This window comes from Ursus americanus, chromosome 34, assembly GCF_024610735.1.
Source record: "Ursus americanus isolate L20-20 chromosome 34, mUrsAme1.1.p, whole genome shotgun sequence".
Classification (NCBI taxonomy): domain Eukaryota; kingdom Metazoa; phylum Chordata; class Mammalia; order Carnivora; family Ursidae; genus Ursus; species Ursus americanus.
The window spans coordinates 26,766,591-26,792,225 of record NC_142160.1 but is presented as its reverse complement, the minus strand read 5'-3'; the positions used below and the strand labels follow the sequence as shown (position 1 = coordinate 26,792,225).

The 25,635-nt window shown below is 45.2% G+C and overlaps 1 protein-coding gene across 19 annotated transcripts in view; it reads right to left on the bottom strand.

The window, feature by feature from the left end:
- Nucleotides 1-25,635, bottom strand: part of AOPEP (aminopeptidase O (putative)) — a 323,900-nt gene that overhangs the window by 238,740 nt on the left and 59,525 nt on the right. For all 19 annotated transcript variants that reach the window (XR_006776735.2, XR_015722917.1, XR_015722920.1 and 16 more), the window contains 2 exons: nt 21,864-22,017; nt 13,799-14,044 (listed from right to left, as the gene is read on the bottom strand). Coding sequence is in view for 9 of the 19 variants with exons in the window: in XM_045780965.2 (XP_045636921.1) it covers nt 13,799-14,044; nt 21,864-22,017 (400 nt within the window). In the remaining 10 variants the exon portion in view is untranslated. The remainder of the gene's footprint in view (nt 1-13,798; nt 14,045-21,863; nt 22,018-25,635) is intronic.

Below are 25,635 nucleotides of genomic sequence, written 5' to 3'. Positions count from 1 at the left end.
CCCAGAAAATACTGGGCGAAAAAACTCAAAGAGCCATATTTTGGAAAAAGAAACAGAGAACATCCTCAGAAGAGAACACCATGCCACTAAATAGAAGAGAGAGAGAGAGAGAACTCACTAAGACTTACTAGTAAAAAGAAGCCCAGGATGTAATGTTAAGTGATAAAAGGCTCAAAGTAAACAGGGTGTGTGTTCTGCCTCCTTCTGTGTAAGAAAAGGGAGGAGAAGTAAAATCTATGTAGTTTTACTGGGTATTTATTATTGCATTTGCACAAAGAGACACAGGAAGTTATATAAAAGGCTAATAAATGTACCTAAGGAATGAAGAATAAGGTAGACGGGAAAAGAGGTAAGGAACAAAAATAGAAAACAATTTCACTGAAGAAACTTACGATTCAAAGTCCCTTTAAGGTTGACTGCTCTGCAAAAGTGTCTTGAGCCATTCCCATTCTGGCCTACAGGATTATCTCAACCAACACAGGTGGGTACTGTTTACAAAATGCTGTGTATGTTTCAGGGAGAGGGGCCTTGGGAAGGCAGCCTGAGCAGGGCTGGCGTTCAAATCAGAGCAGAGCAGGACGTCACACCACCCTGCTGCTGCTCGCCCCCCTCCCTCCTGGCCTTCTTCCTAACTCGGAGCCTCTCTGGCTCCATTTGGAAGCAGCAGCTTCCATCACCCAGTCCTCTTAAGCACAGGTCAGATAATGCCTGTGATACCACCAAGAACGGACCAGACACAGCTCCCTCATGAGTGGACAGGGCTCCATCTCTGATCCACAAATGACGGGGAAAGAGATCAAGGTCACAGAGCTTTCTCCAACTGGTGGACCCAGAGCCCCAGGGGCCTTGGACAGTCCAGCTGAGTCCACACGGTATCCCAAATCCCCAGATGACCGGGATTCCTTTTAGATGTGGAAAAGGAACTAAGAAATGCATTTGACCTGAACCAAAGATGTCCAGTAGTTTTTTTTTCTGCTGTCAACTTTTTATGGAGGAGAGGGGAAGAAAAGTTAGTATGTAAACTACTAAAATTCATACATCCTTGAAGGAAGTCCTAACAGGAATGTAGGCGCTACTCTAAAATGCTCTTTCATTGAATTGAGAAATTCCATTTGTACAGTTTGAGTAATCTGGACTCAATGACTTTTCGTAACAAACCGTTCATGTTTTCATGCTACCATGGTAACTTATCACACCTATTTTTATTTTCTCCCTGGAGCTATTATTTCAGAAAATCTTGGACATTCTGGATTGGTAGGGACCGCAGAGTTTGTGATTCACGCTAATAAGCAGCCAGTCTTAGGTGCTTTTTGATCCATAGAACTATCACATTCCTCTAAGCCTACTGAAGCAAGAGACCAATATTTGCCAAGAGCCTACTATGTAGCAGGTATGTTTCACATGATCGTATCTACTGCAAACAGGAGTCTTGGAGGTGAGCAGTCTAGGGATTTTTACAAATGAGTAACTGGGCTGAGTTTCACAAGTCCATAGCGCAGCTACATGACATCTAGTCTTTTCACTCCGAAACCTGTGTCTTTCCATCATCTCACATGGCGTCCCCAGGAGTGGAAAGACTATACAGGCTCTGAAAAAGCACGCAGTAACAGCACAATGGTTCAAAAGGCTCACCAAGGAGAAATAAACCAAAGGAAAGGATATTAAGTGCACTTGGTTGCCTGGGGCTTGTTCGCTCACAGGTCTACAGGTTTCTACTCCTCAGCTCCAGCAAACAACCCATCATTAGAATCCACTTGCCCTACGCCTCAGAGGCCAAGAGCCACAGAAGCCTAGGCCCTGCTCCTGGCTGTCAGCACCTGCTGAGACTCATCGCCCCACAAGATAAACTACGGGGCGGACCAGAAAGCAGAGCTGGCCCTCCCTGGGGGATGGAAAATCGCAGCAGGGGCTAGGCAGAGCGCCTCTCTGAGTAGGAGGGATGCCATGGGGAGAGCCATGGCAGGGCTGGTCCTGAAGGAAGCTGTGGGGAGCCTGTGACAGCTGGGCCATGGCAGGGCTGACAGCTTGTCTGTGAGATTCAAATGAGGGAGAATATATATGAAGACCCTCTGCAAGCTGTAAAGAGCTGCTCAGGTGGTATCACCACTAAAGAATCGGGAGGAAAAGGATCCCAAGTAGCTCAAAGCCACTGACTCTTTCCTTTTTTTTTTTTTTTAAGATTTTATGTATTTATTTGACAGAGAGAGAGCCAGAAGAGAGGGAACACAAGCAGGGGGAGGGAGAGAGAGAGAAGCAGGCCCCCCGCTGAGCAGGGAGCCGGATGCAGAGCTTGATTCCAGGACCCTGGGATCACGACCAGAGCCAAAGGCAGATGCTTAATAACGACTGAGCCACCCAGGCACCCCCTGACTCCTCTTTCCAATCCTAAGGTCTAATGCTGCTTTTGTTTGTACAGGTAAAAAAGGAGGAGTCCATGTACATTAGTCAGCCTGGATTTTAATGACAGAAACCCAACTCAACCAGCTTGGACCAAACAGAGTCTGTGTGAAGGCTCACAGACCATGGGAAGAGCAGGGGACGTGCGTGCCATTTCTCTTCCATTCTCGGAGACCCGGTCCAGTCACTTCCACACTCAGACTCCTCGGCCGCCTCTACCCCTCAGTCCCAACTGGGACTTGCGCCGATCCTAAATAACAAGGTTCCAGTACAGAGGTGCCCCTGCGGCGGTATGCCTGAAGTGTGTGTGGGGCACGTCCCCAGGAGGGAGACAGTGTGGTGCACGGCCAAGCCTGGGAAGGTTCCGGGGGTCTAGGGAGGACAGGCTGACGGGCACTGGTCTCCTCTTGGATCCTGAGTCAGATCTTGGTTGACAGCCTCCCCCCACCCCCCTGCCACTCCTCGGCCACCTCTGTGAACACAGCTGGTGGTAACAATGTCGGTTAGGTGGCTAGATCTGGGCCCATTTCTTTCAGACCTTGAAGGAAGTATTACAAGAGTGGTAAGATAGATATTTGGTCTCGAGAACAGGCACCTTCTTTGTCATCTCTTCTTTTAGAAATATAGAACAGACTTCCCTGTAAATCCCTCATCGTATCCTCGAATAACTTGAAAATAAAGAGCCATCATCTGTATCCTCGAATAACTTGAAACTATCCTGGTACTGGCAGGCACAAGGCTGAATCCAACGGGCTCCTTTTGTTTGTCCATTCACTCTTCACACCCCAACTTCCAACACCACCATGTATGACTCAGAAAGCAGAGGGGAGACTCAAAGTGGAAAAACGTAAATTTCAAACAGCTGCAACAGAGGTGACCATGGACCACATAGGTGAGGCCAAAATCATTCCCAAACGTGTCTCCCCAGACAGCACTGAGGCTGAGGAGGGGCCCCTACCCCCTACCCCAGGGAGACTAGTTACCAGAACGAATGGGCAAGGGGCTGGGCTGGAGGGTCCTGGAGGCTGGCAGGCTTTCTGGGCCCAATTTTCTGCGGTGGTCTGGGGCCTGAGCCCCCTACCAAGCAGTGTGCCCTGCTGAGCTCTGGGGCCCATAATTTCCTGATTGCTTACAGCTCTGCAAGAAGATATCAAAGCGAGGAAGAAATGGTTTGAAGCCAAACAGAGGGGTGAGAGAGCAGGGAAGGCTGATTGGGGGTGGAGGGAGTCTGGAGGAGATGGGGGGTGGGAAGGGCTTGAGGGCGGGGAGGGGTAGGCCAAGGGAGAAGAGAAATCAGAATTAAGTGAGAACAGCGTTTGTAGCTGGGCCCCTCTCGGTAAAGTCCTGCCATGCATGCATTAACCCTCCATCGATGAAAACAAAATCCAGGGACCTGGTGCCTGCCTGCTGGGGCACATAAAGCTTAGGGGATATAATATCTTCCAGGTGGGTGTGCCCAGGAGCACACAAAGGTGCTTGACAGGTCGTTTAAAACTGACTGTCAAGGTCAAAACAACACCACCTGCAGGTACAACTAAAATGTCTTCATCCATCCCCTCCTTCGGGTTCTCTGTTGTTGTTTGTTTTAAACCAAAGCACAGTTTGAGCGGCAGACAAGCCTGACAACTGTTCAAACATATGTACGTGCAACTTATTAGCTTGCAAATGGAGGTATCTGGAGGCTAAAAACAGGGGGTGAGGGGAACAAGTCAGCTGCCATCTCCAAGGGGGCGAGGGGAGGGGGTGTCGGCTGTAAATGGCTGGGCTGGAAGATGAAGGCCTTCATCCAAGGAGTGTGCTCCTGATGTGGGATTTGCAAATGCTGTTTTGCACGGAAGGGGCACTGAGCAGAGGCGGTTATTATGAAAGGAAGGGGCCCTTGCCCTTGAGATCTGTTTATTTTGCAATTAACCAGGAGTAAGAGAGGCCCCTTCTGAACCTTGTGCTGCGGGCCTAAAATTTAAACGCCCACTGCTGCCTAGGTGGGGTGCACTGCCCAAGGAGTACAAGAAAATCCCAGGCTTACGATCTAACTAGCTCTTACATCAAAAAGAAAATATACGTGGATGTAAACTGCAGAATGAAACTGAATCACCTCCACCCCTGTTCAACATAAAAACTGAAACCTAATTAAATCAAAGAATGTTAAGGCTTTAAGACACTCTACAGGCAATTCCAAATCAGCCCCTTACTTTTTTCAAAGAAAACTGGGCCAGGGACGCCCAGTGACTTGCCTGGGATCCTGGCCTGTCACTGGGCCCGGCTCCTCGGAAACACACCTTCCTTAGGGGTGACAGACAAGCAGGGAGCATCACCACGGGGCTTCCCCGCCATCCTCTCTCCTCAGTCTGACACCCTCACCTGAGAGCAGACGGCAGGGTGCGGAGTCTGAGAGCTCCCAGGAGAGAGTTAACCTGTTCGGAGATGCAGAGTCACAGAGAGTCACTGGTAACACCTCAGCAGAAGCACCTGCACGGATGTGTTAACACTGCGGACGCCGAGACCCTGCTGCTGACCCACTGGATCAGAGTCTCTGGCGGGACCCAGGTTCAAGGGATCCCAGGGTTCTAGCCCATCCACTGGGGTGCAAGAAGAGGCAGAAATTCTTAATTTTTTTTTTTCTCCAGGTGCCTGGGTAGCGCAGTAGGTTAAGCGTCTGACTCTTGATTTCGGCTCAGGTTGTGATCTTGGGATCATGGGATCGAGCCCGGGGTCACGGGATCAAACCCTGAGTCAGGCTCTGGGCTCAGTGCAGCGTCTGCTTTAGATTCTCTCTCTCTCTCTCTCCCTCTGCCCCTTCCATTCGTGTGTGCGTTCTCCCTCTCTCTCTAAAACATGAATAAGTCTTTAAAAATATTTTTTTCTCATCCTCCTAAATTTCTATTTTTGCGTGTATTTTGTAGTGTACCCAGTATATTAACACTGTACTAAATGTATACAACTTATAAACACATATAAATATATGGAGGGGGTGACTGTTCAAAAAGAGATGTATAATCAGAAAAGCGTGGGGCGTCCTGCACTGAGCCATGGGCCCATCTTCCTCACAGCGAAAAGGCAAGGCCCTTGCCAGGGCCTGAACACATGGCAGGCCTTCAAGTGACACTGATACAGTGAAAGGTGGACCCCACAGCTGGCTGTACAATGGATTCCAGGATATTCCGGAACAGAATCACTTCTCAAAGGTTTGTTTTGAGGAGGTGGTTTCTTTGAGACCACGATGGTCCGTGGAAAGCACAGTATCAAGGGGGATCCCTGGGCACGGCATACGGAGGAACACTGCACCTTCTGGCCCTGTCTTCAACAGGCACATACACACCAGGATATTAAATCAGGATAATAAGGATATTAAAGGCTTTCTTAGAAGTCCTCCAGCAGAGACTCCATTTTAACTCTGTTTAATCCATTCATTTCCTGAATTAATTAAGCCACAGTTCCTTTTCCCACATTATTAACATTCCACAAAACTAGTCTTCCCTGGAACCTGCTTTAGAAAACCCTACTTCAGACTAAAGGTCTCCTATTTCCTTGCAGTCACAGAATCATCAGCATTCATCACACCTGCCCACTGATACACATCTACGAATGAATTCTTGGCTTTGCCCATCCAGGCCTTTCCAACTGTCAGCTTTCCATAGGATGTTCAGAAATGGCGCGTGTGTGGTAAAAGCCAGAAACTGCAGCTGGTTCGCTCTCGGAGTAGGCCCTCAGGGTCTCTTCTTGGAGGAGACCAACTCAAAAATGAGGATCTGCCATCCACAGTGCCCACAACTCAGCAAACTGGCCTCTAGGGAGCAAAGGCCCACGGTGGGTCTCCAAGATCACAAGAGCACCCCCTCCTCCTTGCCCATCCCAAGTCCTGGCCGGGGAGCCCAAGTATCATTCACACTCTCCTGAAATGGAATTCTAAGATTTCCATTTTATGGTGAGAAGGGGAGGTGGTTATTTTCAGCAAGCTAACTGGGAAAGTGAAGGGCAGATTTGGCATTCTGTCTTCCCGGAACAATGTCTAGACTTTCCGAGGAGTCACCTCTATAAATAGCATGGTTAGTTAACCAAGAAATGTAACATGTTCTCCTCCGAGCTCCACTCGGGTTAAGTCAGGGTGAACTTTTGCATTATACCTGCAAATCCCACAAAATAATCAATTTCTTAAAAAGTAATCCATTTTTTAAAGGAGCGCTTCCTCACATCTTTGGCCTTTTACGTGAACACTACTTCTTAACAAAAGGTAGCTGTTACCCTCTTCCAGTTACATTTCAGGGGTGGGGTGAAGTGACAAGGCAATTTCTTACCCACTTTGTGCATACAGGCCTCCTTGGCTCAGATGTCGGGGGGTTCCAGGTGCATACTGGCTGTAATGCAACAGAGCCAATGTTCCCACCGAGCAGAGCTATTCATACACTGTACCTTGCTTGAGGACTGTTTCCAGAGTTGGTGTTTTCCCCCAAAGGAGTCTAGCCTTCAAAGAAATACGTACACAGCTCTGTGCCCATATATATATATATATATATATATATATATATATATATGGCACAGTCCAGAAGCTGGGAGCATTTGTTCCCTCTGTGTAGTGGTCTGAGGAGTGAGAACCCTCAAGACTGGGAATATTCCAACTCAGGCAACTTTGTGCATTAAATTCCATTGTTCTTTCTCACCCAGGGAGTGGATGTTCTACTCAGTAATGATGCTTCTGTGGAGGAATAAGTTGGGGGGGGCGGAAATAAAAGGTTTTTCTTTGCAACGGAAAAAGGGAAAGGTAGTGCTGACCGGCCATCTCAGGCTCAAGGGCTGGAAGAGATTAGGGGCCTATGGAGAGAAGATTACAAATGTAGGCAGAGGGATGATTGCTTCAGGAAGGCCTTTCAAAGACCTGACAACTTCTCTTGAAGGATGGCCCCAGCAGTGTTCTGTGAAGGTAGGACTGTCAGTCTATGTGTGTGGAGAACAGTTCAAAGAAAACAAAACACTTAAGCGTAATCTTTCAGAGAGTGAGGAATCGTGGCGTAATGATGATAAAATGCTACTTCTGGGTCTGACAAGCAGCGCAGCTGTTTGATGGCAAGAAGAAGATTCTGGCTAAGCCAAAAGCTGTGAGTTCACTCTGCTGTTGTTCCAACAGAAGAGAGAGAGAGAGCCTGGCCCCAGCATACTCATGTGATCCAGGAATTTGCCTGGTACCCAGATTTTGTGGCCTACTCAAAATGAGCCCACGGTGAATGCTTATCTTCAGGTAGACTCAATGACACTATGATTTCCATGGGCAGACCCTGAAGCAAATATATGTAGCTCAGAAAGCATTACAGAAAGCACTCGCTTAAGTCTGAGCCCCAGATTCCGAAAGCCATCCCAGGATGAGGCCCTTGTCCTTCTCTTGCTGACTTGCTGGCTCTACGTGACTCGGGGACGTTGCAGATCTTCCTGCGTCTGCTCCACGAAGAAGAGAGCACACGTACAACTTCACACTACCTGCCTCACTCAGTATAAGCTGGTATTGTCAAAACTAAAGCCAAGGGCTTTCAGAGTCCCAGAAGAACCCGATCTTAGGAATACCGATTTCCGTTTAAAGAAAGACACAAGAACTAGAACACAGGAGAACCTTCTCTATAAGATAGGAGGGAAACAAAGTCAGATAATTTTTTCAAGACGAAAAAGAGAGATCAAAAACAAAATGGAGACATGAACACAAAGAAAAGCGACAAAGGGGATGCTTGTGAGTTCAGCCTCCTGGCGTGGCCCGCACTACTCACCCACGTGTCCATCACTACAGCAGTGGCAGGGGTGCCAGTAAACAAAGGATGAAAATCTCGAAGGAAAAAGAGAAGGATGGTACGAACTGCTTTCTATCATCCGCACCCACCTACTTGAAAAAAGAGGAGAATTATGCTCGAAAACAAGGGAAAGAAATGCCCCTTCAAAATATTTTTAAAAACAATCATTCAGAAAGAAAGTTGAGAATTTGAGAGTTTGGGAGACAGAGAGCAATAACAAGGAAACAAAACCCACACACAGACCCTCCCCCCAATCCTCAGCCCATCAGAGAGAGCAGGAGAGCTGGCAGCCCTGGTGAAGAGAAAGGTACACTCGTTTACGGCTCACATCAGATTCCCAAAGGCAAGAATCACTATGGCTGCAACCTGCATTGAAACCATGGGGTCCCAGCCCCCCAAATGTAAAGGACTGTTTAAAAATACGGCAGTTTCAGTTTGGGCGGCGGGGGGAAATCAAAAAATTCACATAAAAGCTAACAAAGAACAAGCACAGAAAATGTCCAAAGCTGTGAAACCCTTACTACTTAAGATAATGACAGAAATTTATGACCGCTTCCTTCCCCGGCAGAAAGGAGCACAATTAGAAGGCTGAAAACAACAGGCCCTTTGTACCAGCATGTTATGTTTTGCTTGTTCTATTACACATTGGCTGGGAGATAAGAATAAACAGGACAACACCCTGTCTAACCCCAGGAGGAGGGGGCGGAGGGAAAGCTGGTGACGTTCATTCTTGGGCATGTATGTGCACACCGTTCATTCCCAAATTGAGGTACTTGAGAAAATTGTGCCTGCAAGAGTCAGGAACTAGTATAAGCACCCAGAAGCCTTTTATTGCACAATCACATCTTTTAGAGCAAGCCATGTATAATAGAGAGCTTTATAGTCTTTCTCCACTGGGAAGCACACTGAAGATATTTAAGTAATTGATGATTATTTCTCTCTGCTCTCTATCAATCCTATTTTTGTTCAGTCTTTGAGAAACTTAAAAATCGGGATGAGCAAACATAGAAACACCAGCTCTCTCCCTGTGACCTCATGTGTCAAAAAAGCTGGGAAGGAATCCACCAGCAGCCAGCAGGGAAGGGAAACGTGGCGCCCTGGCACTGTTTTCTCCCTGCTCCACAAAGGGAGAGTTGATGGTCCTTGCGCTAGGAGCTCTGATGCCCCCGCAGTGGCCAATTCTGCTCAAAGACAGCAGTTGCTAAGCCAAGTCAGGTTCTAACTAGCCAATCACAAGACGGTATGACACTGCTGGTCCTCATAAAACTGAGAAAAGACTTGACCTCTCTTGCGACTCTCTCCCCGTAACACCTGACGGCCCGGAACCATCAATCCCCTCTCAATCTCTGCCATTTCTTGGTGGCTCTTCCTAGCTCTCCTCATACTGGTGCACGGGTAGCTTGCTGACCCAAGACCTGAGGGACCATGAGGCCACCTGGCACCCAAAATGAGCGTAAGAAAGGAACTAAGAAAAGCCACTCTAAAAGCTCATTGCCCTCCAACCACACTGGCCTTCTTTCTGCTCCTCCAGCCCATCTCAGTCGTTCCCACCTGGAGGCCTTTGGACCTGAACTCCCTCAGCCTGGGCTGCTTCCCCCCCCCCCCAGATTGTTCACAAGGCTGACTCCTTTCTGTTCTTCAGTCTTGTGGTACCTGCCACTCTTTAAAGAAGCCTTTGCCTGCCGCCCCCACCAGGCCCTAATGATCACTCTGTCACTGACTTGGTTTTTACTGTTCATAGCATACATCTTAGTTCCTGGTTTTTAGGTACACAATTCTCTCCCCTGACTAGAATGTAAGTTCTGTGATGAGAGAGATCGCATCAATCTTGTTCACCCCTGTAGACTCAGCATCTTAAATCCTACCTGGCACACGGTATTTGCTTAATAAAAATTTACTGAAAGGATGAACAGATGAATAAACAAACAATGAACAGATGAACAAGACAATCTGGTACGAAACCAGTAGAAAAACATGTCAAAGCAGAATTGTCGCCTAATGTCAGCCACACTGCCACTTTTTTTTTTTTCCAACTTTCCAAGTGGAACCAAGGATGAAGCTACCTGTGAACGGTAGAGCTGGGAAGCAGAGTCACAGAAAACAGAGCTTTTTTTATTCAGTGCTCTAGACAAAAAAACGCTCTGAAATGATCTGCAGGAGATTCTTGAAATTCAAATTGAGGAGGAAAAAAAAAGAATGTATTTGGATGTCAGCAAGGTAGTTCTGCCAACCTAATTATGCCCCGTGACATGTAATTGTGAGCTGCTGAAAGACAAATGGCAAAGCAAAGCATTTATCATAAACACGGACAGAGGTAAGACTGAGGTGTTAATTTTTAAGCAACTGTCATAAATCTGGTTCCAGGATATTATTCCATTAACATTATTATTATTATAACAAAGAGTGTAAGCATGATGATGAGCTCCTTTCATGTATTTCTCAATACCTGGGAAATGAGGCTTACTAGTCCATCCCTAGCTGAGACACCTGAGAAAATACGAGAGCACAATGAAAATGGCAGAATGCTAATTATACCAACATGAAGAGAGTGTGTCTATATGTTGAAGATTCACTTCAAATGCATTCATATCTTTGGCTAGACACCATATTACTCAATCCAAGAGAGGTACACTCCACAGCTCCTTATATAGCAGACTCGGCCTCTATGGAAGGCACAAGCAAAACGAAACAAAAACAGAAAGCCTACACTCACTAAACGAGACAATTATGAACTGGAACTAGTCAGTAGTGTCTTAAAGGCAAACTAGGGGTTTTTCTCAGAATCGGAACAGAATGAAAGCATCTCTCCCCTGGAACAGGGATTGAGAAAAGGGGGGGTTGGTAAGTCATGGTTCCTCTTAAAGAAAAGGTGACCGAAAACCATGACGCACAGTCTTGATAGATGTTCGCGTTACTGCTGTGTTGGAAAAGCATTCCAAGTTCTAGAACGTCATCTTTGTGTCATTTACCCTCTGATTAATTGATCCATCATTATCATACATTCAAATTACACAAGTGTGTTTCTCCCCACTTTACTGAAATATCAGAACCGGGCTCCAAAGAAAGAGGAGAGTTTTAACATTATCCATACAAACTATGATGTGTAGTATTTCAAATACAATGAAATCTTTACGGATGTCATCCAAAAATTTTAAAAACTCTTCAAAACGGTTACTAACAATTTACCCTCTTTGGTTCATGTGGGAATGTTTAATACCATTCACCAAAAAAGACTACTACAATGGTATAAAATGGTATTCATTACGATTAGGACCTAATCACTAAAGAAGTCCAGAGGTATGGAATTTATGATCTTGCATACATGTTTATAAAATGTGGACTCGGCAAAGAACCATTTAATCTACCAAGAAATCCTTTGATCTCTAGTGCATTACAACGAACAGAACAATGACAGGTCTCAGTACAGAGGTCTTTTGGGATGACTCCTACTAGACTTGGGATTTCTCTGTTCCTGTTTAGGGTACAGAGCTGACCTACAAGACTGTCATTTTTTGTTCCAGCTTTGCTTTTACAGAGCCCCAAGCAAAGCCCTGACCATAAATAAGGCAGCCGGGCCCCGGGAGCCAGCTGAGTCATAAACCCCACTCAGTCGCATGTGGCTCAAGGTGTCGGGATCCCGCGAGAGTCAAGCCAAGCAATTGGAATCAATTTAGGGCAGAGTTAGGGAAAACAGAGTGCTTCCCCCCCGCCCACCTCCAACTGGCAGTGGAAGATACCACAATCCCCCCTCTGCAGCTCAAATAGGGGGAACAGTAACTAAGCCCAGGAAAACATCGAGACCGGGGCAGACTACTTCCACAGTCTAAAAAGAAAGAAAAAAAATGGGGGAAAATGATATTTGACAACCAACCACAAATTTTTAAATGTACGGGTCTTCTGTTTTTAAGTATAAAAGCAGTCTTGTTGCTGCTGAGTTATTATCACCACCACATTTTCTGACATTCGTGCCCAGTACTATTTGGCCTTAGGGTTCTTCGGGTTCTTACTTTCAAAATACAGAGTTAAGCATGTTTAAGTCACTTTAAATATCTCAAAAAGCAGCAAACTCACTGCCTACCTGCTTGGGCACGCAAACTTGCAAAGAGAGGCTTTACAGAATGGCCTGCAGGTCGACAAAGTCTGGTTTGGGCAGACCGCTGTCAGGAAGGAGCTACAGAAAATGAGGTCCTCTGTATGAAAAATACCCTGCCTTTGGTTCCCTCGGGTCAGAACTTGGAACTGTTAGCAAACATGCCCTGAAAAACTGCAACTCTCATAAAGTGCTAAAAACTCCCAAATAAATACAGCCCCTCAAAACTGGGTACAAATGAGAAACATTTAATGAACAACCCTTTCTTTGCCAATAATTCTGCTTAAATTAAGTCCAGCAGACTCTTCAAAGGGACCAAAGAAGCCCCCTTGTTAAGACAAAGCCTATATACAGACATCCCAAACAATATTGATGCACATTACCAAATATATATAATTATCCTAGTTTCTACATTCCCATTATCTTCATAAATACAGGATAAAAAATCAGCCTAAATGACTTTCTCAGACCTCCTCAAGGATTAAGACTAGCCAGCCAGTTTTAAAAAGTATACGTATGTAGTAAAGATCAAAAGCAAATGTTCTGGTCAGTTCTTTTCTACTCATGGGTTTTACTAAGAATGTATGCAGTTTTCAGGGAAAACACCACAAATGACAGCTGTTCAAAAGCATGGAAATTAATTGGCAGCAGGAATTTCCTTGACTAATAGGGAAAAACTTAAAGTCACATGTTTTGATGAGCTTATTTTTCCTATCCTTAGTCAAGCATATTCACTGTTAATGATTAAGATTTTTCAAACAGAAATATAACCAAGTAAAATCCTGAGTGCATAGTAAGTAAAATACTGAGTGAAACGTACGTACCTATTACTGAATAAACGACAGCATTAACGAATGAATTTTAGAAGAAAATAATAGAGAGGGAAAGGTTCAACTTGCATGTCTTGATTTTCCATAAGAACAAAACTGAGAAAACAGTAGGAATAATGCATTTATTATATTAAAAAATAGTAGCAAAACAAGTGACTCCCCCTCCCCTCCCCCCAGTAAGCCATCTGCCTTGAGCTGTTTTTCCAGCACCGGTGATGGATTTACACTGATCCATCCACAGTCTCTCTGACACAGGGGCTCTCAAGTCGTTGCCCTTGTGACCAACGGCGAGAATGGATGAGACAGCTGGTCAGGATTAGGTGAGCAGCCTGTGGCCCTGGAACTAAGTTGTGTTACTCTGCCCAGAGCTATGACCTTGGGCTCATTAGCATTATGCTCTCACCACCTAAGCTAAGCAGCCACTCATCAGCCACGATCCAACATACATCACTCTGGGGGCACAATGTGTTTTCAATCCGAGCAACGATGTGAGCCTTTTACTTTCAGGGCAGTTGATTGAGCCCACGACACCTAAAGGCTCCCTCCCACGTGGTGGAGTCTACCCACAAACTGTCCCTCAAGGCAGCCACGAGATGGCCAAGCACCACCATCCAAATCAAATGGCAGCTTTGACAGAGCTCAGGGAAAGCAAGAAATCGTCAAAGAAATTCCAAAGCATGTAATCCAAGTGCCCCCATGGAACAACATACCTGGCCATCCCCAGACTCGGGAAGTTGGCAGGAACGATGAGGATGTCCAGCCTGGAGAACGGGTGTGTTCCCAGGACAGAGTGTGCCGCCGAGAGGCAAGGAGGGACCAGTTGCAGAAGGGTCTCTTGACAGGCACCCCGGAGGCACACTGGGGCAAAGACCCGATGAGGAATAATTTCCTGGGTGGTAGCAGAAGGATTCTGGAAGCGGCAGGGGTATTCCGTGTGACCACAAATGCCAACATACCTGGGAACAACACGAAATAAACAGATGCGCTTTACGGTAAATCAGGTTTATTCTTGTTGCCATGGAGGTGAGCAACTCTCACAGAGGTGCACAACTTCTAAGAGACAGTGGTTCAGATGGGCTCACGATCAAGACAGTTAAATGAATCCTTGGCTTGTCTGTTTCTGTGCAGCAGTGAAAACTTACTGGTCAAAATACTTATTGACGTGCTGAACTGACTGAGTAGCTTCAATCTAAGCTAAGTGAAAGTAGATTTTACTACTTATTTTAGAATAACAGGGGAAAACCCTCCAAGACTCAAAACAACGAAAACAACCCCCTCCTGAAAATAAAACGCTAAATTTCTGCCCTCAGAAATGTGCTTTTCAAATATCACCATGGGAAAAATCTCCAAATCAGAAACAATTTATAACTCAGAACATTAAAGATGGTGCAAAGCCAAATTTGGGATCCCATTCTGGAATTTTCTAGAATAAAGGATGTGGACTCAGGTAGAATAATGAACCAAACGACAGGACAGGTTTCAACTTTTCAAAAGAACACAATCCATTTTACTAACAAGTAATCTAGGTGTTCTTATTAAAGGCCATCAGAAGTTGTGTTCTTACAGTATACAGAGGCATTTTTGAAATGATACTTTCCCCAGTGCTCTTTTGATACAAATTGAACTGAATCAACCTTTTAAGGAAACAGATCAGAGCCCAACCGGTACCATCTGATCGCTGCCAGTTACTCTGTCAAAGGTGGAGCTGAACAAGAATTCCTAGAACCTGACTCATAGGCCTTGAGAGAACTTATCTACCCAAAGAAACCCACATCAAAGGGAACTCTATTTTTTTGCCTGTTAACACATCTTTTATTCAAACACAATGGAAAGCCCCCTCTAATTTTAATTTACAAATTATAATTCTAACTATGGGTGCTCGTTGGATTCACAGTGAATAATGAAAAACCTTAAAATGCTGGCATGTCCCAATAGGGACACGCCACAACAATACTTCCTCTCCAGATTTCTGAAGTGCCTTTCACTCATCCAAGGCCAGCACCGCCCAAGGAGATCCACACAGCTACGGAGATAAGCCTCGCCCTCCCCTAGCCTGGTGCATAGAACACAGCTTCCAGCACCAGGGACATTTCACCACTGTTGAGGGTAAGAAAAATGGGTGGAGACCCATCGACACTTCTGCCAGGATAAGATGACAGCAAGAATATAATTATTGACATCAAATGCTAGCCAAAGCCCCTGGACTGATACCCTTGCTTTATGGAGAAAGTGAGTAGAGGTGCCTGTTGATAAACATTTAACTGAAAATGTTGCAAATGTCTACTCACTGACAAGTACTCAAAGGTCTCATGAAGCCATTTACTGAGTTAACCACCTAATATATTTATATAGACGTATAATGGGTGATAATAATTTAAGCTTACACTCTACTAAAAAACTTTCAGAGCACATTAAATAATGGAGATACTGGAGGCATCTTCAGTACAAAGTTGCAGCATAAGTTTAAATTCTATCAAAGCACAATTTCGCAAAGAGGCATTCCACCGGCCTATCTAGAATCATATCATGGGGCCAGACTATTTCTTGCAGCCAAGAAAGGTCAGACAATAGTTGGAGGTATTTAAAAAAAAAAAAAAAAAAAAAAAAAAAAGCCCGTTTGAGGAGCACTGGGTGGCTCAGTCTGTTGAGCATCTGGCTCTTGATTTCTGCTCGAGTCATGATCTCATGGAGCCTGTTTGGGATTCTCTCTTGCCCTCTCCCTCTTCCCCTCTCCCCTCCCCAGCTTGCATGCTCGCATCCTCTCAAAAAAAAAAAAAAAAAAAAAAGCCAATTTGTTGAAAAGGAAAGGTGAGTGAAATTCTCTCGGACATGAACAGCTCTAGCCAGGGGGATGAAGGTTATTCCAGCAGCTGAGTGTATTAGCACCGTTTTTCATAATCAAAGCCTGGGAGAAAATGCAGGACTTTAAGGCAATCAAGCTATGGATAAGTGAGACCATTAAGGCTCCCAATAAAAATGGAAGTGCCTGGGGCACCTGGATGGCTCATCAGTTAAGCTTTGGACCCTTGATTTCGGTTCAGGTTATGATCTCAGGGTCATGAGATGGAGCCCAGATTCAGGCTCTGCACTCAGCAGGGAGTCTGCTTGAGATCACTCTCCCTCTGCCCCTCCCCCTACGTACGAGCATGTGATCTATCTCTCAAATGAATAAGTAAATAAAATCTTTAAAAAAAATGGAAGCGGCATCAGGAAAGATGACGGGATCAGGAAAGCTGGGCTTCAGTGGCTGTTCTCAGACGGGCTAGCTGTGACGTGAGGCAAGCACCTCAATACCTGCGGCCTCTTACTCGTCTCACAAAAATGGTTGCAGGGGGAGGGGAGGAATTGATTAGAGGGAACTTACTGGGTGCTGGAACATTCTCTATCACTTCAGGGTGTAAACAATGGTCAAAAACGCATCAAGCCAAACACTTAAGATCTGTGCATTTTATTGTATGTTAATTATACTGTCATTAAAAACAAACCAAAAAATGGTTTCTAAGGTTTCTTCTGGCACTGTGATTCTGTGGTAACTCTCCATATGAGGCCCTCGCCCCTCTTCAAGCAACAGCTTTGTTCCTGAAGTGGTGAGGGAATATTGTACGTTTATAACGTCATAAAGAGTCCCCCATGAAACCAGAATTAACTCGAAGATGTTAATTCTTCCCCACTAACCTTCGGATGCTCATTTCTGTATCTGTGTCTGCTCCAACCTACTCGGTATCATCAGCAAATCAAGCATTTGTAAATCGCTATTCTTTGTGCCCACACTCGTAATCAGGGTAAATGTTTTAATAGTTAAAATTGATAATAATGCCTGATTGTTACTTATAAATAATCTGCACTGATGATAAGAATAATAAACAATAACTCCTCCCACAACTGCTACTGAATATTTACTATGTGCCAAGAACTGTTCCGAACACTTCGTGTGTATTATCCCAATTAATCCACACAACATTCCTAAGAGGTAAGAACTATTCTTTTCATCCATCGTGAGTATTCATAAGCTCCTCCTTCTCAACCTTCCTTCCCCACATACTCCATTAATCTTGAGTAAATTTGGGTCCTGGATTTTTCTAGAAGCTGAGCTCAGCTGCTCTGTGGTTCTCTGGTTTCCTGCTCCTCCTTGTCAGGGTTGCCCATTAATATTGCCAAGAGTGGGAAGAACTGGTGAAATAAATATTAGGCTGGTAAATGATGGGATCCAGACCATTGGTTCCCTCTCCTACGATTGCTGGGCTGAAATTATTTTACAAGAGGGCTCTCCACGGAAGAAGGGTGACCACATTTTACTCAGAATCACAAGATTGGAAATTGCCTAAAGAGGGTCTCTCCTTCAGCCCTCCTCTTGTTTCAGGAACGAGATTTATTGAAAGTAGCTGACACAGACGTTTCCCTGTCATAGGCTCAAAAGGAATCACTGGAAGTTTCCCCTGGGAATGCATGTCGTTTTTTCACAGTTCAACCCAACAATTTAGTAATTATTTCCCGCATTCTTGCTCTACTCAAGGCACCCCAAAGGTATGCTGCATACACACATATGAATGAATTTCCAACCCCACCTTTGAGGAGTTTAGTTTTGTTGGAAGAAAAAATTTAAAATCCTGGTGAGTACAGTGACACAGTAAGATGTTTAGACAATTTATTAACATATTTTAGCAAGCAGAGTAGATGCTTGGATACGGTTGAAAATCACAAGTGTTCAAAATGCCACCACCGGCCCCCAATGAGTTGTTGACAATGATGTCAATACATACGATGATGCGGTTGTGTCTGCAAGCTGGATGGGTTTCCTTAGGGGCATTCTAGGATATTACAAAGCAAAATGCAGTGTGTGCTATTATAAAAGCCAGGAGGCTGAACTACACCAGGGAGCAAGGGCTGGAGAAATCACACCAAGCCAGGAAGATTTGCAAAGGCTTCTCTCAGAGCAAAGGGCATCCTGGAAACTGGCCTTTTCCCCCACGACTTATATATCATTCCTTCTCTCCTAGCCTTTCCAAGATGATAGAAATAAGGGCCTCGTGCTGCAAGGTCCACAGGCAACTTTCCAAAAGACTTCACAACTCTCAAGAAGACCGCTTCTCCCACCAAGCTGTCCCTTCTTCGGGATGAACCACCTCAATGCCTTTTCTTCCTCATGGTACGTATTTTCCACGCTTTTAATCATTTTTGCTGAGTTCCTCTGGACTTTATCCAAGTTTCCATGTCGTGCTTCAACTGTATGGGCCCAAAGCGAAGACAGTGCTTTAACAAAGGCCTCCAGAGGTTAAACACAACACAGAGATTCCTCTGTGCCTGGAGATGGTTCTACTGCAGCCGAAGGAAATTAATAAACTTTCAACAGTTTACCTAAGTGCCTTCTAATTAATGTATTTACTGAAACGTTCACCCAGAGTGGGCCGGAGCACCTGTGAAACTGGAGCTGGAAGAGGGAATGTTCTTCCTATAATTTAGCCCACATGAACAGTGATCAAAAGTTCAGTTGACCAGTACTTTGGCCAAATTTCTGGGACCCAGATGAACACTTTAGGCAAATGAAAGCCTGTGGTATATAAGGCCCCTATAAAAGTTACATTTACGTGAATTGAACTGGTGGTCTCAGGAAGGTTTGAAGTAGAAGAGGGGGGTGGGGGAGGCAAGGGGACCAGATGTGAACATAACCGAAAACACGACTGCAGTTGGCACTTCAGAGTACCTTTGTTGGCAAACTGAGCATGGAGCCAGAGATTTACTGGATAAAAACACAAAGCTACCCTCTGATGACTAAAGACAGCACACATGAAGCACGCAGCCAGGGAAGGATTAAGCAAATGCAAGCTATTATTTTATCAGCAGTACATTTCTGATGGACAAGCACGGTGATAAATGAAGGGAAAACTTAGTCATAGCATGTCAGACATGGAAGGGAGTGTGGGAAGGGCTCCGCTCCCCAGGCCTCGAGTTCCCACCCCAGGACGTACCTCCCTGGAGTGTCACCTTTGACCCGGCTCCAGCTACTCTGATCAGGCTGGCCACTCTGGGCTTCCTCTTTTCCAATCTGCTTGCCCACAGACAGGGTACTTTTTGGCCACGGGGCGGGCTGTGTGGACCTGTGCTGTGGGGGCGGGCAGCAGTCCAGCTGTGCAGGTAACTGGATGGGTAAGTCTGTCTCCTGGAAACGGAGTGCTGGAAGGCCCACTGAGGCCGTGCCCCTGAGTAGTTCCAAGTCCAGCTTCTGTCAGTTATGAAAACCTTTCCTGTGCCCTCCTTCTGCCTGTTTCACAGCTGGTTGTAAACTCGAAAGGAGAAGAAAAGAGTCCCACTGACCCCCTTCCCCTAAACCCCGATGGGGATTTCAGATACCGTCTCTTCCCAGAATGCCCACGTGAAGCTGCCACGGCCTCCTCCTTCACAATGATGGAAGTAAACGAAGTGAAAAGCCATCTCAGTGGCCTCTGGGCAGCAGAGGGAACACATAAGAAATGGTTGCTCCCCACTCCCCAACCTTATATCCCTGGGAATATGGCTAGGAGGACAAAAGAACACCTTTCTTTTTTTGCCTTCCCCTAAGGCACACGGATTTCAACTGCACACCTCCTCTGACAGCCACACAGCCCCAGGCTGCTGCTTCACCATGAAGAACTGGAGAGCCCCAAGCAAAGTCTTTATTCCACAGAGCAGGAAAGCATGGCTTTGCCCCAAGAAACCTACCCAAGCGGTACGGATGGCACCTTCACACTCAAAAGCAGAACTCTCAACTTCTGTTGTCTGTACCAGTGCGACACATTCCAGTCAATAACAGTGACTCAATCATGGTATTGACTCTCCGGGTAGGAAGGTGGATTAGACTCCAGGTGAAGTATGGACATTATACACAGTTTTTAGAGGTGCCCAGGTTGGGGCACCTGGGTGGCGCAGTTGGTTAAGTGTCCGACTCTTGGCTTTGGCTCAGGTTGTGAACTCGGGGTCCTGGGATCGAGCCCCACATTGGACTCCACGCGGAATCTGCTTGAGATTCTCTCTCCCTCTCCCTCTGCCCCTCCCGCTTGTGCTCTCTCTTTCTCTCTAATAAATAAATAAATCTTAAAAAAAAAAAAAATGTCCCCAGGTAAGATTCTGAATCACCTCTATAAGGAGTCAAGCCCAGAGAGGAATCCAGGTGTTGTAACTCGGTAGAGATATGAACACGGACACATTGCTGTCTAAAGCCTCAGTATCTTTATCTATAAAATAGAGATAATAAAGCCTATCTATCTTATACGCTTACCCTCAGGACTGACCAAGATGACATTCAGATCAAGACTTTCCCTGACTTCAAACATCCAGTGACTTCTGTATCAATTCAGGATAGGCTAGGATATGTTGCAATAACAAACATGCCCAGTGTTTCAGTGGCTTAACAAAAAAAAGTTTATTTCTTGCTCATAACAAGTCCACTGAGGATCCAAGTAACTCTCCAGGGCACCTGTCCTCCCCACACAGAAATCTGGGCTCCCCGAAATTGCAAAATGAGGCCTATTCTGAGCTCAGCGGCAGGGGAAGGGATCACTTGAGGGTCCCACATGCAATTAAATATTCCCACGTGAAAGTAACACGTGTCACTTCTGTCCACAACTCTCCTCTTTCCTCAAGTGTGCACAAATAAAATCCAAGAAGCAACCTAGGATACTCTATATAGCTCAGAGAAGATAGTCCAAGATAGGCAGGTTACTACGCTGGAAGCGGAAACTACCTCCCTTCCTCCAAAAAGCAAAATGCAAGCAATAAGACATGCCTGTCAAAGGAGAGGGCTCGATGGCTTTATGTCCTCACAGTACCAACCGCCACTGCAGCCACGGCAGTAAGAATAAAAGCAACATGGCAAAATGCAACCAGCACAAAAGGAATTTACTAAAAGCATATCTTAGTTGGTTTTCAAGGGTGAACTAGCCATCTGTACCATTACTCTGGGCTTTCTCCACCAGAAGGTACTGGACCTAGATACTCTGTGTAAACAGGAAAAGTGATTAAACTGAGCTGGGTGTAAAAGTCCTAGGAATGAATATGATGCAACGATGTACCATTTGGACACTTCACACCTCCTATGTACATTCCCCTCCCCCCTTCTGGCTCTCGAAATTAGAAATAGCTGGACGTGTGGGGAGGCTGCGAGTGAATATCCAATGGCCAATACTGCTTTTTAAAAACCTGAAACAGATTTTTCTCTGATCACTCTGAAAAAAGAAGACATTGCTACCAAAGTTAATGGAGTCCTGACCCAGTAGGTTCTTCGTAACCCCATGACCTTGCGACAGCTACCTTGTGTCCTGTGCTCCGAAACAGGCTGACTAGCCCCACTGAGGGAAGGCCATCCCCACAAAGGTACTGCTACCAGCAGTCCCAGGAAGCAAAACAGCAGAGCGGCCTACAAAGTAATCCAACAGACAAGCAACCCTTCTTATTAAGTGCTGTTTTTGACCAAATAAGCACTGAAAACCAAAGTTAGAAAGTACAGGAGGGAGAGTGTTGAATGGAGGATTCTGTTGACTTACCCAAACACATAAAAATATTTCACCTGACTTCCCAGAGGACTTCATATATCCTTCTTTTCTCTTTCTTTCTGCATAAACAATATGCCCGCATTTGTGCCTCTCAATTCTCTTTCCCTCCCAGTAGGGTTTTTCCGGCGTGGATTAATCATATTTTGGTTGAGCTTCTCAGCAGGGATGACTCACATTCCCAGTGCTCGGAATAAATGCATCATACTGCTCCCTTAAGTGTTTGTTTTTCAGCAAGCTCCCAAATACCAACCTGAAGTCAGCCTCGGAAGGTGAGAGGGATCTCTCTGCAGCCAGATCCTCGGACAAGCAGGTCTCTGGCTTCATTTCTGTCCAGGAGCCCACTGCGACCGTGAAGGTGGACGCCGGCATGGGCATGGTTACATAGTAGTGCCAGCTTGCGTACCCTATAAACAGAAGGACAGAAACAACATAATGAGGCCAACGAAGGGTTCTGGACCTCACTCTGTAGATTTTCTTTTTAGGCACTTGAAGAACTTGTGTGCTAAGATGGTATGAGCTATTCTTGAAGGTGGGTCATATCTACCGCAGGGGCGTCACTACATGTTTCGGGGAGAGCACAAAGGGCTGATGGTTTCAGGGCAGCCAAAGAGGTCTGTAGCTCCCTGAAGACCAGGGATCAAGTGAGGCTATAAGTAAAGGATGGTACTTGAGGTGGTCACGTAAGGGCTGCAAACATGTAAGGGCACAGTCTGTATGCTGCTATGGAGACAAGAACATGTTTTCTTCTTTTTTTTTTTTTTTAAGATTTTATTTATTTATTAATTTGAGAGAGAGAGCACAAGCAGGGGGAGCAGCAGGCAGAGGGAGAGGGAGAAGGAGGCTCTCTGCTGAGCAGGGAGCCCGATGCGGGGCTCGATCCCAGAACCTGGGATCATGACCTAAGCCGAAGGCAGATGCTTAACCGACTGAGCCCGCCAGGCCAACCAAGAACATGTTATCTTCATACTTATTGCCTAGCACAGATTTGGCATAAAAAAAGATGCTCTGTTGGATGAATAAATGAATGGATGAACAAATGAATGATCACTTCTGTAGTGCTAAATTATTTTGTATACATTCAATTTAAGAATCAGTCTGAAATAAATATGGTAGAGAACAATGAGACTAGGAGAGGCAGATACCTGGGTTTTAGTCCCAACTCTGAAACTTATTAGCTGTGGAAGCTTGGGTTTATCCTTTTTATCTGTTCATGTGTTGGGCTGGTCCCTCATTCCTCACGGAGCAGATGTAAACCAGGCCTAGAGAGGTTCAGGGGCTAAGGACTCCCAGCTAGTTTGTAACAGGCCTGGAATTTCATCAGGGGCTCCCCGCCCCACCCGAGGGTATGCACGCCACTCAGGCCATTCGTAGTTGTGAAGGTGTTTACCAAAAGAACAAATGATTGATAGCTTATAACACTATCCTTCCTGACTTCTAAGATGGGAAAATGCTTTTAATGTTTCTGAAATCTGAATGTGTCATACAACCTGATCTAATACAGTATTTTTTTTCCCGGAGCATCTGCTATAAATCGATGGCGTGCCTTCAGGGAAGCTGATATCACCGCATGTTACAGAACACAATTCTCCCCTCCTCATGTTCCACGGAGGAAACTTCCATCACACGAATCCCTCTAGCTCTCTTTCAGCCCCTTACTAACTCCTTTGCTTGAGCTATTCCTCTCATTCTTGTTAAAAGTTTTAGATGGTCAGACACTCATGGAGTGGCCTATGATTGTCCAATTTGGTCAGTGAGTGGATAAGATGTCAAATATAGGGTCAAAATAGTAACATGCCCATATTGGCCAGCAGACCTAACATGACATTTTTCAAAATGTTTTACCAGTAAAAATCAATAATAAAGGTTAGATTTTGATCTCCTTATGCTTGTCTTCTTTGTCTCTCAACTAATTCTGAACTCAAGAAGGTGGAGGGGTCATTACTTATTATTCCCTGAAACTCTACCAACTCAGATCCAAAGAAATACATTACAGAACTCCTCCAATGAAAAACAAAATTTTAAATAGGAAACAAAGATTTAAACATAAGGAGAAAATATGATATCAAGTTTGAATAAATATGACATGACATCAAGTTCTGAAGTCACTAGAGGAGATATTTGAAGAAGGAATATAGAAGGGCAGGCTCAGAACTACTGGAAACCCATCACAGAGGCAGCCATGCTCTCAAGCTTGCTTGCAAGGTCGTCCTGTTTCTGGAGTCAGAGCGGCCACATTTACCATCCCTCTCTCCACAGCTAAGACGCTGAAGGCATGCTCCTCTTTAAAGAGACAACCGAATCTGGCGATGTTGGAGCCAGTCCAGTGATGTGTGTAGCTCCTACTGAGCTTAAAAGAAAGCCATGGCTTTAAAGAGCACTGCCGCTCTGATCCCCAGCCAGCGAGAAGGGGGCAGACACAGTCCCAGCAGTCTTGATAAAAGCGTGACATGGATCCCACAGGACGTGCTGCCCTGAGCTCACCTCCCTCGTTTTTCTACCTTCCCTTCACTACCTCATCCTCTGCAACCTGATGCCTCCCCGAGGTTGCCCCCAAAGAACTTCACTTTGGACTGGGCAACACCATGAGAGGGTGGGGGAGGGGTGCCGATGAAAGAAGAGGGAAGGAGTTGTGGGTGAGGAGCTAAATCTTCTGAACAGCCTCAGTTTAAAATAAAAATCTTGACTAACTGAATTCTCTTAATCAAAGGGCTGTGGTCTGGTCATTCTTTCTCTGAAGGATATTTTGCAGTGTTTACCACAGGCCACTGAATTTCCCTTTTAAAGCTTTAGTCACTTGGGTATCAATAAATAAACAGCCATGGTGAGGCTTTCAGGTACAAATGGAAGGCTGCACACATGATGCTATGTTTGCTCCCCTCCCCCAAACCCAATTAAAGGATAGTAAAGGGATCTTTTTTGATATTTTTATTTTTAAGTAATCTCTACCCCTAATGTGGGCTATTTTCCCATCCCCCAAAGCCCCAGCAAATAACTGGAGATTCATTTTCTACAGAGAATAAGAAAGAGGGCCTCTAGACTGGGGGCGGTGTGAGGGAGAGGAAGAGGAAAAACAGCAAATGAATGGGATTAGATGAACATATGCATATCAGATGCTGAGACCCCCAGCCATCTTCTCTTATTTGGTTCCCAGAACGCAGGCAATCAGGCTTTTACCCTCCAGGCAGAGGAATGAAAAACGCTGAACAGCCCAAGAGAAGACAACTAAGGAGACTCATGTCGGAGGTGTCCTATGATCAGGAGTTGAGAAGCCAAAGCTCACAGTTGAGAAGCACTACAAGGCATTCAGAGCTTCCAATCAGTATTTTAACCAACCCCCCCCCCCTTCCTAAATGCCTGCAGACAAAGCAAGCAAACTCCAGGACCTCTAGAAAGCCCCTGCTGTGACACTGAGAGACCAAAACAAACAGAAACAAGCAAGTTGAAGGTCAGTGGTCATGCAAGGAGGAGAAAACTTCAAAGAACACCAAACACATACCCACTAAGAGCTGAGTGTTGCCATGCTGAAATAAGAATAGTATAATATTAAAAAAGATGCATTCCAAAGTAAAGAGAATGAAACACATGAATAGAAGAAAAGAAAAACTCAATAAAGGTGTGAGATGGAATATAAAGCTGGAGAAGTCTTCCAGAAAGTAGAGCAAAAGGGAAAAAAAAGGGGGGGGGGGATAGAAACCAGCTCAGCAGGTCCAATATCTAATTAATAGAAGTTCCAGAAAAAGACAACAGAGAAAATAGAAGGGGGAAAAGCATCAGTTAAAAAAATTGAGAAAATTTCCCCAAATTTAAGGGACCATGAGCTTCCAACTTCAAAGGGCATGTAACACCCAGGACACTGGATACAAATCAATCCACACTGAGATACATCGTTATGAAATTTAGAACCCTAGGGACAAAAACAAGATTCCACAAGCTTCCAGAAAGAGGAAAGAAAAAGAAATCACATATAATAAGGACATTTTCAGACATGCAGTTTCACAAAAAATTCACCTCCCACGTATTCT